The sequence below is a fragment of the Dunckerocampus dactyliophorus genome, chromosome 2 (assembly GCF_027744805.1).
Source record: "Dunckerocampus dactyliophorus isolate RoL2022-P2 chromosome 2, RoL_Ddac_1.1, whole genome shotgun sequence".
Classification (NCBI taxonomy): Eukaryota; Metazoa; Chordata; class Actinopteri; order Syngnathiformes; family Syngnathidae; genus Dunckerocampus; species Dunckerocampus dactyliophorus.
Window position 1 is genome coordinate 19362501 of NC_072820.1, and position 17883 is coordinate 19380383.

The 17883-nt window shown below is 46.3% G+C and overlaps 1 protein-coding gene across 5 annotated transcripts in view; it reads right to left on the reverse strand.

The window, feature by feature from the left end:
• The window catches only part of efr3a (EFR3 homolog A (S. cerevisiae)), a 46244-nt gene that overhangs the window by 2100 nt on the left and 26261 nt on the right, over positions 1-17883 (reverse strand). For 3 of the 5 annotated variants that reach the window (XM_054763698.1, XM_054763690.1, XM_054763679.1), the window contains 16 exons: positions 13869-14009; positions 12204-12282; positions 11993-12128; positions 11444-11611; positions 11255-11369; positions 5876-5927; positions 2341-2513; positions 2200-2275; positions 1905-2066; positions 1663-1794; positions 1527-1594; positions 1306-1433; positions 976-1026; positions 374-453; positions 209-257; positions 42-145 (listed from right to left, as the gene is read on the reverse strand). In XM_054763698.1, coding sequence (XP_054619673.1) covers positions 42-145; positions 209-257; positions 374-453; positions 976-1026; positions 1306-1433; positions 1527-1594; positions 1663-1794; positions 1905-2066; positions 2200-2275; positions 2341-2513; positions 5876-5927; positions 11255-11369; positions 11444-11611; positions 11993-12128; positions 12204-12282; positions 13869-14009 — 1714 coding nt within the window. Of the gene's footprint in view, positions 1-41; positions 146-208; positions 258-373; positions 460-975; positions 1027-1305; positions 1434-1526; positions 1595-1662; positions 1795-1904; positions 2067-2199; positions 2276-2340; positions 2514-5875; positions 5928-11254; positions 11370-11443; positions 11612-11992; positions 12129-12203; positions 12283-13868; positions 14010-17883 lie in introns of all 5 variants that reach the window. The other 2 variants (XM_054763720.1, XM_054763709.1) reach the window with 2 other exon arrangements.

The following is a 17883-nucleotide window of genomic DNA, read 5'->3' on the forward strand; positions in this document are numbered from 1 at the left end:
CATTCAACAACCTTTGACAAAATCTCTCTGTAGTACTGTACCTTGGACTCGCAGTGGGCTGCGAGCTCCTCAAATGGCGCTTTCTGGAACTTCTCCATCACCTGACGTCTGCGTTCGCGCTCCTGCTCCTCCAGACCGCTTGTGTCTGCGTATCACACACATGCAATTACAAACGTTTACAGCTGTTGTATGTGTGGCAGCATCTTACCAATGGCTTTCTTCAGAGTCTCAAAGGTAATCTCCTCAGCCAGCTGTGACTGCACACACACAAACACATGAACATGTGAAATGAACGTGCGATTATGGATCTCCTATCAGTGCTCAGTGAAGTGGACCAGAATGGTCTCAGCAGAAGGACGTCTTTGAAACTGACCTTATCGGGGAGACTGTTGGACAGTATGTCCACTTGCAGTGAGACGGTGTCCACAAAACTCTTCCTCCTAGTCAGGCGGTCTTCATCTGCAGGAACACAACACCGCACTGTAAATACTTAATCAGAACCACAAAAAATAACTTTGGTTCGGTTCTCTCTTCAATTCAATATGCTACACTGTGTGTACTCTTTGAGGATGAAAGTAATTATTGAACAACTACAGTGCTGTGGGTCAATCGTAAATGTTAATATAGCTCATACAAGGGCCATCCATCTGGACCCCCAACAGTCATCTCATCTCCTCAGTTCATAACCCTAACCCTAACCCTCAGTCCATAAAAGCCCCTAACTACACCAACAGTAACCCTAAATATAAACCGAAAAGTCTAAACACAACCCCAACCTAACCCACACCCCAACACTACGAAGCAAGTCTTTCTGAAATACTCACTGTGTCGATGTGCACGTGCGCCGCGAGAACAAATAATCAAGAATGGTGGCGTTAACGTGGCAGGCAAACAGGAAGTGACTAAACGATGGGAACATCTAAAAGGTTCTGTGGGGTCTACTGCCTTTCACTGTAATATGGTTGCTATGGTTACCTTGTGATGTCTGTTTGCACCTGTGCAGGATTTTTCCCACTGTGTAAAGCACTGAGAGAGGAAAACAATAATCAGCTGTTCTTTGCAGTCTGGATGCTTCCAGACCTTTGCGGATTTTTACACCGAAAGAACTTTGATTGGACTTGGTACCTCCAGGCCCATCCCAAGCAAAAATAAATGAGAGGCTTGCATCAGGAAAGTTAATTGTGTGAGTTTTAATTTGACTAGCTGTGACGGGCAAAGATCAACAAGAACAAGAATGGCAAAAGAAGCACTGATGGTTACTTGTGGTCTGTGTGTGTGTGTGTGTGTGTGTGTGTGTGTGTGTACCTGTGACCTGCGGGACATAAGGGATGGAAAGTCTCTCAGCGTTGTATCCTGGTCCAGCCAGGCACTCGGCCATGTCAACTGTCTGGAAGTACAATGCTCGCTCCTCCTTGTCCAAACACTCAGGAAGGCTGAAAAGACAAGATGAAGAAAACATCGTCATTTGGTCCCCCAGCTGTAATGTTTGGACATCCCTGAGTAAATGTCCAAGTGAGGACGCATACATGCACTTGTCCCTGAAGATGTGCTCTGGCAGGAGATATGGCGCATCCATGTTCCTCAGCTCAATCACCTGAAGGCGGAGACCCGTCATCAACACACAAGATGTCGGAAGACTGCGAGAAGATGCGGTGTAGTTACCTTGCTGACGTGCTGGCAGAAAGATGGGTTGGCGATCATCTGACTCAGGAAGTTGAGGTACGCCGCCACTAACGCCATCACACCACAGCGGATAGACATGGACATGTTCTCCTCATTGGCCAGCGCCATATCCTGGACACACCATCAGGAGCCAATGACTTCACTTCAGACTGTCAGTCACATGATTACATGCTTCTAGCTCCGCCCAGCGTGGCAACACAACAAGAGTCTTGTGACATCACCTGCAGAGCGATAGAGAGTCGGATGAGGTCGACGACCACGTCCTCATTGGCCAGCTCGATGGTGAGGATGGCAAGTGTGGTGAAGAGCAGCTCAAAGTTCTTGTGCACATTGTCGTCCTCCTTGCAGCCCAGGTAGATGTGGCGGTACAGCTGCTGACCATGCTGCAGGGGGATTGGGAGATGGACCACCATGCTCAGACTTCAACATAATATCTATTACTTCCTGCTATTCGCTATAAAATGATGTGATAGCAGGTATCCATAGCAACAGCAATAACAGCCCCATGTGACTAACCTTCTTCATGAAGGCCACGTCTTGCTTGGAGATCTTTTCTCTTTTGATCTTCAGGGCAGCCACGTTAGGGATGATCCTTCGGCAGGCATTTAACATTATTTAGCAAACAGCATAGTCACAGCGAGGGGAGGAAGGTTCTACCTGATGCCACGTAGTTTGGCTCGGTTGTCATGGCGATCGATGATGTTGTGCAGGATCTCCAGCACCAGCTGCCTCAGCTCGCTGTCCTCCATCAGGGAGATGGAGAAAAGCGGGTCCAGGAAGGGAGGGGGCAGCGCGGCAGCCATAGACTTGGACTTGAAGCCCGAGGTGACCTGGAGGTGGAGGTGGGGTGTGTGTGTCTGATTAAAAGGTCTCACACACACACCCTGTGTGCTGGTAAAGTCATGTCAACAAGCAGAGGTCACTGTGTCCGCCTTAATCCTGCAAGATGATGCGAGACTGTGCCCTTTGCCATTTCTGGAACAGTGTTAATTTCATTGATGAATAATTTTGGTCAACAACCTTTTTTCCCCCTGATAAAACAAGACAGTAACTAATCAAAACAAACACATGTTAACAAAAACTACAACAAAATGACCTGACAGTTTTGTCAATCATTAAAAATAAAACAAAAATGTTGAAAATAAATAAAATCCAGTCATATCTCATTTGGTCTTGTAGATGGCATAGAGACAAGTTAGGAATGTATCCAATCACAGCTATTTTAGCTGCGTGTGGGAGTGGGGGAAGAGGTGAGTTAGGGAGGAGAGCCAATCAGAACTACTGTCTTTGTGAGGCAGAACTTTTGGACTTAACACCGCAAAAACGATATGGCACGATGCAATAAAAGTTACAGACTGCAAAATGTCTACGCCTGGGAGAAAGAGAATAGTAAACACAGGGACACATTTCACAAGACACTGTGGAGCCAACCATGTGGAGCTGTAGTCATCACTGCTAAAAACAGAAAACAACTTGAAACGGCATCTGCAGGCGAGTCAAACTGACAAGTGAAGCAAAAAATAAAAAATAAATTGTACAATATTCTGTTATTATTTGGATATGTTCTGTTTACTGCTGTTTTATTGCTGAGAAAGAGCAGGGTTGAATTTGAACATTCAATTTCTTATGTTCAGACAAACATTTTGAAGGCATGTTGAGTGGAAATTTTACCTTGACATGTTTCGACCGTCATCTGCAGTCTTATTCAGAAGGGTCAGCTGGCCACTGTGACATGGCGCTTATCAGCTGAACTTGACGTGGCCAACCAGGTGAACCTGACAGGTCCACCTGGTTGGCTGTGCCTCCCGCCACATGCTGGTGTCTGGCGGAGAGAGTCCTAGGTGTGAGACAGCATATATGCTCCCTCATCTCGTTAATGGTTGTTTTCGAAATGATATGGTCCCCTATTTTTCTTCCTTGTGTGTGAATTTTATGTTTCCGGTTGTGTTGATGCTGTTGAGATGGTCTGTAAGTATGTCCTTCTAAGCCGTCGTCCCCGTAGCGTTTCCAGAATGTGGATCTGCAGTGGATGGGTGCTGTGTTCAAGGCTGTGGTTTCCAAGCCTTCCATGAAAAAGCTGTTCAATATGGCCAAGAGGGTGTCCCCTCATCGCACACCTCTCTTCGTCTGTATATTGAAAATATGTGGACTAAGCTGAGGAGTGTGGATATATCCTCTGGTATGATTTTTGTTCTCGTTTTGAGTGTTGTGAACTATGTGTAGGGTGACATCCACTAGTGTTTTGGTGAATAGTGAGACATAATGAGAAATAAAAATCTCATCTTGTTCTAGTTTTATGTTATTGAGTTCTTATGCAAGTTGCTTTGAGTTTTTGCAGTGGTACTCCATGAGACCAAGGAGGGGTTTCATTATTTCCACCAGGGCTTTTGATAGATTCTATGTGATTGATTCTATACTGTCAACTATTGGGCAAAATGTGGTGTCTCTTTTGTGGATTTTGGGGGTCCCATAAATTCTTGGAGTGAAGAAGACTGCAGATGATAGTCGAAACATGTCAAGGTAGAATTTCCACTCAACATGCCTTAAAAAAAGTTTGTCTGAACATAAGAAACTGAATGTTCATTCTGTAAGACGACAAAATAAACCTAATCAAGCTAATAAAAGGGTTGCATTTATAGATGCCTAGTGTCTTATGCAGAGTTATTTTGTGACTTCATACTGTACAGTAGCTGTACTGTGTAATATTATTCATATATTAGTTATCAAAGTATGTTTTTTAATTTCAGGTAAAATAATATAACACTAAGGTTAGTGTGAAATTACTGACTCATTGATACATTAATTTTGGGTACTTTTTATTATGAATTTTATTCTTGAGATGCTTTGCAGGTCTTGCTTTGCAAGATGCGTTCTTCTTCATGCATTATATTTTAGTTGACTAAATTTACAGTACTTTTAGCCTCAACTAAACCTAAACAAATTTTGATAACAAAAGTTTGATGAAAACAAAAATACATTTTAGTCAAAAAACTGCTATCAAAATTAGCACTGGCCAGGAAGCAGTTCACACGGTGACAAGGCCAACACACACACACGCACGTGACAAGTGTGTTTAGCAGCTGCACATGGTTTAACTACTGTGACCTTTCACCTCTCCTCCAGCTGCACACTGGACCCAGGTGGCAGTAAGGAGAGGTGACACGAGGACAGACGGATGCTGGAATGAAAGCAATATGCATCAGAAGTTTGCAGTGTATGTGTGGTTGTGTTTCAATTGGTGCACTTGAGTACTTGCATACGTGTGTTCACACTGAGAAGTACGGCAAAATGCAGTGCACTGTTAGTACCCAGATGTTGCACTCAAAACTGTGAGTGTGCAGTGATGGACACTTACCACTAGGGTTGGGCATCGTTTGCATTTTGAACGATTCCGGTTCCAATTCCGCTTTGTCGTTTTGATTCTGGTTCCTGACGATTTTCGATTGTGATGCTTTTAAAAGGCAGAGTCATAAATGTTTGAATGACGATTTTCCTTCATCACGATTACGGATAATGACGAGCTGTACTCGTTTCATGCTCGTACTCGACAAAAATGCATTATCCGTAACAGATACTCGTTTCAAACAAGTAACCGGCTCATCCCTATCGTGCACCCTCCTTTGCATGATATCATTGTGTTGCAAATGTTGCACTGAGACAACTGCTCTTTCTTATTAAATTAAACCAAACTTTTTAGCTGCTTCTATTCTTCATTGGTGTTTGCAGCTATTTTTTCTGGTTGGCAAAGTGGGCATCGAAACTAGGAATCGAAATAAACAAATTTTAATGATCCCGGGAGAATCACAATGATAGTCCCAGTTCCCATCGATGCTCGAGACTCGATGCCCAACCCTACTTACAGCCCACAATAGTTGCCAACTTGGCTATGTAGTGGAAGCGGAGGGACTTCCTTGAAATAATAGCGGCTGAGGAGCAACACATAGAGGTAGGAAGTAGTGAACTAAGTACACAGTGTACACAATATACAGTACTTCAAGTGTACTGCCATTGAGACACAGCATGAGTGTGTGGTGAGGTGTGGTCAGACTGCTACAAACACAAATGTCTCATTTCCAAACAGACTAATTATTAGGCTCAAAATAAAATCACTGAATTGAAATAACTATGACCTTCAGAATGAAGAAGAACCCAATTGATTTGGAATGATACCTGACTGTGTTGTAAGACTCACCATGATGAGCGAGCTGAGCAGCATGGTTTGGATCCGTTTGGTTCCCTGATGCCTGATGACAAAGGACAAACAAGATCATTGAAGAAGACATTATCGTGACAACAAACACTCACTGCTTAGAGGCAGGGGGGCAGGGGTGTTGCTGTTGGGGGACATAATCTTGTTGTGGGAGGAGGATTAGCTGTTAGCACTGCGGATGGATTTGCTTTCCTCTCGTTGGTCTGGAGAGAGACTCAGCGGGATGTCCTGGAGGAGATGTGAGGACGCTGTGGGTAAGATGATGTGTCCTATATTCTCCTTACTCAACACAGCTTCAGCTGACAGTAACATGGAAGGTTGACTCTGAGGCTGAGAGCTAAACATGCTCACATTCAAACAAACCAGTACAAGAAAATAAAGTCAAGCTAATTGTACGGGCACATGTCAGCGTAGTGTCAGGTGACATGAAAATACTTCACCAACCTGGGGAACCTCTCTTCATTCATTTTCCACCACCCTGTGTTGTACTTGTATGAATCATTTACACATTTACTAGAAGTTCTGATTGTCTTTTACTAAAAACTGAGATGCACAAATGTTGTACTGCATTGTGCAGCAATGTGAAAAAGTAACACAACGCTACTGTGGTCATGCACGACATCATGCCTGTGTCTCATATGGAATACTTTGGTGCTCCAATTGAGACACAGCTTACAGTAGGGGTAATAAGTATTTGGCCCCTTGCTCAATTTGCAGGCTTGCCCACTTACAAAGAGTGTAATGGTGAAAATTTTAATGATAGGTTAATTTTGACAGAGAGACAAAATATCACCAAAAAAGACATTGTATGCATTTTAGGAATTTATTTGCATATTTTGGATAAAAATAAGTATTTGAACCCCTGGACCAACAGCATGTTAACAATTTGTAGAAAAGAACGTTTTTTTATAGTTGTATATATAGCATACAAGGTTTATGCACATTTTGGCAGGGATGTTGGCCTACTCCTCCCTGCAGACAACCTCCAAATCATTCAGCTTCCGAGGCTATTGCCTGGCAACCCAAATATTAAGCTCCCTCCAACGATTTTCGATTCAACTCTGTTGCTTTTGTGAGATGCTTATGGTGTGTTTAGGGACAACATCACCTTCTTCCAGGCCTCTTCTGAGTCGTCCAGTGGTAAAAGGCGAACTTCTGGCGAGCCTGTACATGTGTCTTCTTGAGGACCTAGCTTGTGCTGCAGGATTTTAATCTATGACTAAGTAGTGTGTTACCAACCGTTTCTTTTTTAACTTTGGGCCCAGCTGCCTTCAGTTCAGTAGTTACTTTCCCCCTTGGGGTTCTGGGATGATTCCTCACTGCTCACATGATCAGGGACACCCCACGAGGCAAGCTCTTACGTGGAAGCCCAGATTGAGGGAAGTTGGTGGTGGTGTGGTGCTTCTTCCTTTTCCCCGATAACTGCACTGACAGTTGATCTTTTCTCTCCAAGTTGCTTTTCGATTCTCTTGTAGTCCATCCCAGCCTTGTGTTGGTCAACAATCTTGTCCCTGATGTCCTTAGACAGCTCTTTGGTCTTACCCATGGTGGACATTTTGCAGTCTGGTTGTTTGTGTGTTTTTTTTAAGCCGGTAACAAGGTGAGGCAGGTGTATTTGTGTATTTGCTTTTGTAAATAATGAGTTGGGATTGGGGAGTGTTTTAAAGAAAGACTAACTGGCTTGTGGGAGCCAGAATACTTGCTGGTTGGCAGCAGGTCAAATACTAATTTCTTTGTTTTTATTTTTCCTCATCACATGGTTATCTACCCCTCCGTGAATCACCACCTTACCGTGGTGGAGGGGTTTGTGTGCCCGAGTGATCCTAGGAGCTATGGTGTCTGGGGCTATATGCCCCTGGTAGAGTCTCCCAAGGCAAACAGGTCCTGGGTGACGGGCCAGACCAAGAGTGATTCAGAAGACCCGTATGAACAAACACACGAGGAGAGACCGCACCTCGCCCGGAAGTGGGATACCGGGGCCTCACCCTGGAGCCAGGCCTGGGGGAGGGGCTCGCAGGCGAGCGTCTGGTGGTCGGGCTTTCACCCGTGGGACCCGGCCGGGCTCAGCCCGAAGAAGCCACACGAGATCTCCCCCCCGTAGACCCACCACCTGCAGGGGCAAGCATAAGGGTCCGGTGCATTGCGTTTTGGGTGGCGGTCGAGGGCGGGCACCTAGGCGACCTGGTCTTCGACGGCCAAATCTGGTTCTTGGATCATGGAACGTCACTTCTCTGGCGGGGAAGGAGCCCAAACTTGTGAGAGAGGTTGAGACATTCCGACTAGATATAGTCGGACTCACCTCGACCCACAGTTTGGGTTCTGGATCCAAACTCCTCGAGAGGGGCTGGGCCTTGTTCTACTCTGGAGTTGCTGCAGGGGAGAGGCGGCGAGCTGGTGTGGGCTTATTAATAGCCCCCCGGCTCGGTGCCTCTGTCTTGGAGTCATCCCCGGTGAACGAGAGGGTCATTTCCCTACGCCTTCGGGTTGGGGAAAGGGTCCTGACTGTCGTTTGTGCGTACGCGCCAAACGGCAGTTCAGAGTACCCAGCCTTCCTGGAGTCCATCAAAGGGGTGCTGGAGAGCACCCCAACTGGTGACTCTGTCGTTTTACTGGGAGACTTCAACGCCCATGTGGGCAATGACAGTGTGACCTGGAGGGGCGTGATTGGGAGGAACGGCCTCCCCGATCTGAACCCGTGCGGTGTGATGTTGTTGGACTTCTGTGCAAACCACAGTTTGTCCATCACAAACACCATGTTCCAACATAAGGATGTCCATAAGTGCACATGGCACCAGGACACCCTAGGCCGCAGGTCTATGATCGACTTTGTAGTCGTATCATCAGACCTGCGTCCGCATGTTTTGAACATACGGGTAAAGAGGGGGGCTAAGCTGTCAACTGATCACCACCTGGTGATGAGCTGGATTAGATGGCGGGGGAGAATGCCGGACAGACCCGGGAGACCCAAACGTGTAGTGAGGGTGTGCTGGGAACGTTTGGCAGAGTCTCCTGTTCGTCGAGTCTTCAGCTCTCACCTCCGGCAGAGCTTCTCCTGCATCCCGGGGGAGGACGAGGATATCGAGTCCGAATGGGCTCTATTCCATGCCTCCATTGCTGAGGCAGCCGATCGGAGCTGCGGCCGCAAGGTGGTCGGTGCCAGTCGTGGCGGCAAGCACCGAACCCGATGGTGGACACCAGAGGTCAGGGCTGCCGTCAAGCTGAAGAAGGAGTCCTATCGGGCATGGATGGCTTGTGGGACTCCTGAAGCAGCTGACAAGTACCAGCAGGCCAAGCGGCACACGGCTTTGGCGGTGGTCGAGGCAAAAACTCGGGTGTGGGAGGAGTTCGGTGAGGCCATGGAACACGACTTTCGGTCGGCCTCGAAGAGGTTCTGGCAAACCGTCTGGCGCCTCGGAAAGGGGAAGCAGTGCCCGGTCCACACTGTTTACAGTGGGGACGGGGGCCTGCTGACCTCGACTGAGGATATAGTTGGGCGGTGGAAGGAATACTTTGAGGCCCTTCTCAATCCCACTGACATACTTTCCATAGAGGAAGCAGAGACTGAGGACACGAACGCGAACAGTTCCATCACCGTGGCTGCGGTATCTGGGGTAGTCAAAATGCTCCCCAGTAGCAAAGCTCCGGGGGTGGACGAGTTTCGCCCTGAATTCCTCAAGGCTCTGGATGTTGCGGGACTGTCTTTGCTGACACGTCTCTTCAACATTGCGTGGAAGTCGGGAACAGTACCTCTGGATTGGCAGACTGGGGTGGTGGTCCCCCTTTTCAAGAAGGGTGACCGGAGGGTGTGTTCCAACTATAGGGGGATCACACTCCTCAGCCTCCCTGGGAAAGTCTATTCCAGGGTGCTGGAGAGAAGGGTACGACTGTTAATCGAACCTCGGCTACAGGAGGTGCAATGTGGTTTTCGTCCTGGTCGCGGAACACTGGACCAGCCCTACACCCTTGCAAGGGTACTGGAGGGTACTTGGGAGTTTGCCCAACCGGTCTACATGTGCTTTGTGGACCTGGAAAAGGCATTCGACCGTGTCCCTCGCGGTGTCCTGTGGGGGTGCTCCGGGAGTATGGGATTGGTGGCGCGCTACAACGTGCCATTCAGTCCTTGTTCAACCGGAGCAGGAACCTGGTTCACATTGCCAGTAGTAAGTCAAGCCTGTTTCCGGTGAACGTTGGCCTCCGCCAAGGCTGCGCTTTGTCACCGATTCTGTTTATAATTTTCATGGACAGAATTTCTAGGCGCAGCCAAGGTGTCGAGGGAGTCCAGTTCGGGGGCACTAGGATCTCATCTCTGCTATTTGCAGACGATGTGGTCGGATGGCCTCATCGGGCTGTGAACTGCAGCGTTTACTGGGACGGTTTGCATCTGAGTGTGAAGCTTCTGGGATGAGACTCAGCACCTCCAAATCCGAGGCCATGGTTCTCAGTCGGAAAAGGGTGGATTGCTCCCTCCGGGTTGGGAATGAGGTGCTGCCCCAGGTAGAGGAGTTCAAGTATCTCGGGGTCTTGTTCACGAGTGAGGGAAGGTTGGTGTGTGAGGTCGATAGGCAGATCGGCGCAGCGTCTGCAGTAATGCGGTCGCTGTACCGGACCGTCGTGGTGAAGAGAGAGCTGAGCCGGAAGGCAAAGCTCTCAATTTACCGTTCGATCTATGTTCCCACCCTCACCTATGGTCATGAGCTTTGGGTCATGACCGAAAGAACGAGATCGCGGATGTAAGCGGCGGAAATGAGTTTTCTTCGTAGGGTAGCGGGACTGACCCTAAGAGACAGGGTGAGGAGCTCGGTTATCCGGGAGGAGCTCAGAGTAGCACCGCTGCTCCTTCACATCGAGAGAAGCCAGCTGAGGTGGCTCGGGCATCTAGTCCGGATGCCTCCCGGACGCCTCCCTGGTGAGGTGTTTCGGGCATGCCCAGCCGGGAGAAGGCCCCGGGGAAGACCTAGGACACGCTGGAGGGATTATGTCTCACAGCTGGCCTGGGAACGCCTTGGTGTTCTCCCGGTGGAGCTGGAGGAGGTGGTCGGGGACCGGGAAGTCTGGGCTTCCCTACTGAGACTGCTGCCCCCACGACCCGGACCCGGATAAGGGGAGGAAAATGGAATGGAATGGAATGGAACATGGTTATCTTTTTTGATGTGATGATGATGATGTGATTTTCTTTAATTTTCTTTGGTATTCTGTCTTTCACTGTTAGAATGCACATACGATTAAAATGATAGATTGTTGTATATTTTGTAAGTGGGCAAACCTGCAAAATCAGCAGGAGGTCAAATGCTTATTTCCCCCACTGTATGTCCTCGTGTCAATCACATGTTCACTTCCTGCTCTGGTACACATGCAACTCACCCGATCTTCACTGTGTCCAAGGTGTGGCAGGGGGTCCCGTACACAGGCACCTTGCCCATGATGAACATCATGACCTCAGCTCGCTGGTAGTCAGGCAGGTTCCCACCAAAGAATCCTGGCAGGACAGTAGAGAGACAAGCTTGTTACGCTCACACAACACATGTTACAATGTAAAATGGCATCACACACCGATCGTCTGGATAATGGCGTTCTGGACAATGCGTTCCTCGCTCTCCTTGCTGCGGCCGGATGAAACGCTGCTGCTGGAATTTCTCCTGGAGCTCTCGCCCAGTTCAAAGTCCACGCTCATCCTCAAGTGTTTGAGCAGCGTGTTGAAGACCTCCAGCACGGTGGGACCTACATTCACATGACCACCAGAGAAACCCACATTAGACACAAGACGTGTATGTCCAGGACTCTACCCACGCACACCAGCAGGAAATGTAACTTCACAACCGTCACAAACCCAGTCTGAGGCTACAACGTCACGGCATGGAGCTAAGCTACGCTAGCACAGGCTAAATGTGTCCATCTCAGCATCATACTGTACCCAGCCACAGGTTCGGAGGGGTGGCGTGTTCACTAAGGCAGGTGAACGTGTCACCTCGCTTGGACTCTTGGATGGTTCCTAGATAGTAGGAGTGTTTGTTTGCCCAGATTGAGGTGGTGAATAGGTGGTGAGACACGGGAGCCAATGTCGGCATTTACTGGGATGATGGACGTAGCGACATCACTCACCCACGGAGCCTTTGGCGGCAATGGCCACTGTCTCCAGCAGCACCTGCACGATGCCGGCGCGCACACGAGGAGTGTTCTTGTTGTGTGTGTCCAGGTGGCCCAACACCTGCTGGATGACGTGGTGCGAGTGCTGAGCCTGTACGACAAGAAAGCTATTCATTTAGAGCAGCTAATGTCAGGTTGAAGAAGGACAAGGGTGGACGGGGCTAACCTGGATAGAGTACATGATGATCCTGAAGCAAGAAACGGCAAACTCGTTCGGCTCCCAGAGGTGATGGTTGTCCAGGTGACTGTGGATGCAAGCAGCACCGGTGTCATAATAAAAGTCTTGTCTGGTTGAGGCTTTCGTTGTGGCGTGTGTTCAGAGGAAGTCAATACGAGGTCACGCGGCAGATGGGAAAGACAGATTTGATGGTCTGTGTGGGCGCCGACCTGCACCCTGGAGGCCAACGTGTCTGTGAGGCGCAGCTGCTGCTCGCCTCTGACGGAGGAAAATGGACGCCGCCTTTGCCCTAATGGCAGCTGGCTGAGTTTTAACTTCTGAAGGAGCGCTGGTGTAACTGCACTGGAGCTTAGGGGGCACTTGTCAATCATCTAAAAGTATCCAAAAGTCTGAAAGTGAATGAAGGGGTGGTTTGGGGAATGAGGATGTTGTCTTCTTTGCATGACATGTCAGTAAGCTGTTATTTTTGGATGTCTTCATTTTTTTTAAAACTATTATTTTCATTCACTACTATTGTGTCAATATTGAAGAGCATTCACACATACATGTTATTCTGCACCCATTCTCAAACAATTCCAATTTGAAAACATCCAGCTCATTTAAAACACATTCTATTTTCCGGCTCGAAACTTCCTATTTAAATGATTGTAATTTTTCCCACATTTCTCCACCCATTCAAACCATGCCAGCATCGAAACATTCAAGGCAACAATTTTCCACCATCCAAAAATTCCCACTTTTCCCATAATTACATATTTTGTGTACAGAATTTCAACAAAAATTGCCTCCTAGAGTTTTGCCACTGACAACTTTCTTCAGGGTTCTGATTGGCTAATATGTTCTTTCAGTTGGGTCTTATAGCACCACCTGTTTTGTTATGCACTTAATAGTGCGTCAATGTGTTTTTATTAAAAGCATTTTTTCCCTATGGGATGGAGAAAGCCTTCTTAAAAGATGTACCTTAGAAGAAGAAGTTTACAGTGTATACAGTATACTTATTGACATGTGCTGGAGCAAGTATTCCATTTGAAACACAGCCCAAATGAGTGCTCTTTACTGCTGACAATTACAGTGTCAAGTCTTTGCCTGCATCAGCAGCCATTTTAGCTGAAAGTGGAGGACAGAGGATGACGAGAAGACGATGAGAAGACCAGTGAAGCTGCAGCTGAGCCTCCCCCAACATTACGTCAATCCGAAACCTCCTAAACCCTTTTTCCCCCCCCCATGAACCCCGATGCTTCTATTTATAGCAGAAGCCCCCCCTCGCCTGGTGGAGGAGGCTGAGCCAAGTGGCAGCAGAGAAGCTCTGTAGCCACTGAAGCTTCTCAACAGTGAATGGACATCACAGCAAGACCGTGGCGACACCAGCATCAACTTCTTTTAGTTGATCACTTGAGAGCAGAAGACATCATAGTCAAAGCCCCCACAGTATGAGAGCTCAAAGAATCAATCACGACTAATGAACATACTCAGGATGAACTCTGTGTGCAGTCCACCAAATAAAATTGAGTACTGTACACAGCAGGGGGCGCTGTAACAGGCACGCAAGCAACACTAACAAGACCACACCTAACCCACCGTCCTGTTGCCAGCAGGGGGCGAACAAGATCTTTGTGCATGTGTGTGTGTTTTCGTCTGGTCGCAGCTACTCACACAAGCACGGGTCGCACAGCATTGTTCATGTTGCCATAGGCGGCTCGGCCCAGCAGTTCTCTGAAGCAGCTCTCTGCCAGCGTGGCTGGGTTCTCCTCGCCATCCTGATCAGACACTGATGGCGTGCTGGGATGCCCCGCTCTGCCAGAGACAGACAGACCGTGAGACAGACCTGCTTCCCAAACATGTGAACATGTGCTGGTCTGAGTGGGAGCAGAAAACTACATTAGCTACTTCATGTTTACATACGTATGATGTCATGTGACATCATCACTGACACACGCACGTCGTCTACTTTCTGAACAATTCCAAGGGCCCCTGACTGCCAGGGGCCCCAAAAAATAGGTAATTATTAAAAATAAAGGGGTGGGGAGGGCCCAATGCAGTTTTTTTTCCCCATGGGGCCCAGAATTCCTGGTTGCAGCCCTGCTATTGGCTATATGATCTGAAAAAATAACAATAAAATCATCTTAATTTAGACAAAAAACATATTTTACTTATTTTTTCAAGAGAATATACAGACCTGATTAAAATCTTAAGACAAGTTGAAAAATTTTGCACATTTGGATCTTAATGAGGTTTTTAAGTAGAGCTACAATATGCAAAAGCAAGAAGGGGGAGTGAGACAAAAAACATTCTGAATTTGTAATTTAAATTAAAAAAAAAAAAAAAAAAAACTGAAATAGGTTGTTTGTCACCTGGTCAAAACTTTAAGACCACAGGCTATAAAAGCCAAAATCTGCTCAAAATTTTCATTTTCTGTTAGGCATTCCTGTCCTCCTGATGGCTAAAGCTAAGAAGTTTTCTCTTTTTGAACGTGGTCGGATTGTGGAGCTGCATAAGCAAGGCCTCTCACAGCATGCCATTGTTGCTGAGGTTGGGAGCAGTAAGACAGTCATTCTACATTTTTGGAATGATCCTGAGCATTATGGAACAAAAAAGTCAAGTGGTAGACCCAGAAAAATCACACCTGCGCTGAGCTGGAGGATCCGATTGACTATCAATCAAGAGACAGGGCGGTCTTCGACCCACATTAAGGCCCTTACTGGTGCCGACTGCAGCGTGATAACCATCAGACGGCATCTGCGGGAAAGGGGTTTAAAAAACAAAAAACGAATTCAAAGACCTCGTCTCCTTCAACACCACAAAACTGCCCGTTTAAACTTTGCCAGGGAGCATCAATCATGGGACATTGAAAGGTGGACAAAAGATTTATTCTCCGATGAGAAAAAATTTAACCTTGACGGTCCAGATGGCTTCCAACGTTACTGGCATGACAAGGAGATCCCACCTGAGATGTTTTCTACCCGGCACAGTGGAGGGGGGTCCATCATGATCTGGGGTGCTTTTTCATTCAGTAGAACACTGGAGCTTCAGGTGGTGTGGGGTCATCAAATGGCGGCTGCTTACGTGTAGATGTTGCAGCGGGCATCCCTCATGACTGAGGGCCCTCGTCTGTGTGGTAACAGCTGGGTTTTTCAACAGGACAACGCTGCAGTTCACAAAGGACTTCTTCAGGGAGAATAACATCACTCTTTTGGACCATCCTGCATGTTCCCCTCATTTAAATTCCATAGAGAACAATTGGGGATGGATGGCAAGGGAAGTTTATAAAAATGGCCATCAGTTCCAGACAGTTGATGCCCTTCTTCAAGCCATCTTCAACACTTGGAGCAATGTTCCCACTAGCCTCCTGGAAACACTCGCATCAAGCATACCCAAACCAATTTTTGAAGTGATTAACAAGAACGGTGGAGCTACTCATTACTGAGTCCTACTGAACAAAATTTTTTGTTCTGGTTTGGAGAGTTTTTTGTTATTTTTTGAGCGATGGTCTTAAACTTTTGATCAGCTGATAAACAGCCTATTTCAGTTTAATTGTTGTTTTCAATAAATTACTTTTTCAAAGTGATTTTTGTCTCACTCCCCCTTCTTTTTTTTGCATATTGTAGCGCTACTTAAAACGTCATTAAGATCCAAATGTGCAAAATGCAAATTCTAGCTATTTTTCAACTAGTCTTAAGATATTGATCAGGTCTGTATATATCACTTGTGAGGATGAGACGCCTTCTTTAAGGAGACTTTCGATGTAAGAGTATATTGCCTGATGGAGCTCTAGCAGGACTATGTCTGTGAAATACTTCCTTCCAAGTAGCAGTAGCGGGGTTCCAAGTGGAAGAGCAGTCCGTGGAACACGGTGTCTTCCACCGCTCAGAAAGGCTGGTCTAGTCCAATTAATTAAACTATTTTTCGGGTTATGCAGCTGGGTTTCTGCAGCTGTTAGACACTATAATAAAAACTGCTCCAAGAAAATCCTGTACAATAACCGTGCAATTAACCATGCAATAAAAGTGCAATAACCGTGAAATATGTAAAAGTGTGACTTGGTCAACATGTATATAGCTGCATATAGTGGATAAAGCTCTGCTTTGTATTATCCTGTTTTTGCACTTTATATGCTCTTGTGTGCTGTGTACTATACCTCTTGTATTTCGCTGCTGTAAACCTGAAATTTCCCCCTGTGGGACTAATAAAGTTATATCTTATGTAATCTTATCTTCTGTTATTTGCTTAGCCTTCTGACTCATGGATATATGGGTGAGTGAGCTGGGGTGTCAAAGTCGTGCCATGGAGGGCCGAGACACTGCAGATTTTCTTTCCAGCCGGTCACTAAAGCAGGTGATTTTAATGACCAACACCTCCTTCAATTTGAGGGAAGAAGCTCATCAATTAAATCACTTGCTGGAGAAACTGGTTGTAGAGAAAATCTGCAGTGTCTCGGCCCTCCATGGCATGAGTATGACAACCATACCAGTCTGTGGATGGGGCCAAACCGGGCCATGGGAAACTTTCAGGTGCAATACTTTATTAAAAAAAAAAAAAAAAAAAAAAAAAAAAAAGTATGTGAAATGCATCTCAAATTTGGAAATATAAGCCATTATTTTATTTAAAAAAATAATATACAGTTACAAATCCCAAAGTTTTTGCAAAAAATGAGATGCGAGCCGCAAGTGGCCCTGGGGCCGCACCTTGGACATCACAGAACTACAAGAAACATCTTACGTTTGTGCTTGCCAACAAGACTTTCTCCACCAAGTGATAAATCACCTTTTGTAATGGGATCAAATGCGGTATTTATTTCACTCAAATACATGTTTTTTTGTTTGTTTTTTTTACATTTCTCGTCTCTCTTTGTTAAAATAAACCTAGCATAAAAATGATGAATGGTTTATACATTTCTAAGGGGGTAACCGTTCAAAATCAGCAAGGGGATCAAATGCTTATTTCACCGACTGTACAGTATATAAAAAATATACTGTAGTTGGGCACATCATTTCAGTCTTCAGTGGCTAAAAATGACCAAAGACAACCACGAAGTTAACAAGTGGATGTTATTATTTATTAGGGGTGTAACGATACACTAAAATGTAATTTCGGTTCGGTTCAGTTTCTTGAAGTGCTCGGTTCAGTTAATTTTGGGTACAAAAATTGTGAAATGTAATCGACAGTTACAGTTAAAGAGCGCTCTGTTGTGCGTAAAGTCCAAACATCTGTCGTAAGTGAAATAGCAGACACATGTGACAGCTTGTTGACGACATCACTTTTAGCTTTTTCAAAAAGTGCTGGTATAACTTTCTGGCTAAAGTGACGACGTGATAGTATTTCGTAGTGAGGTTCAAGAACTTTAACCATATACATCCATCCATCTTCTATGCCGCTTCTCCTCACCAGGGTCGCGGGGGCATGCTGGAGCCTATACCAGCTGACTTCGGGTGACAGGCAGGGTACACCATGGACTGGTCGCCAGCCAATCGCAATAATCATATACAGTCATGGAAAAAATGATTAGACCACCCTTGTTTCTTCAGTTTATGGATCCATTTTAATGCCTGGTACAGCTAAAGGTACATTTGTTTGGACAAATATAATGATGATAAATATAGCACATGAGAGTTGAATTGAAGAGCTGATATCTTTCTTGATAATAACCAAAATCACTTACCGGTAAGTTCTT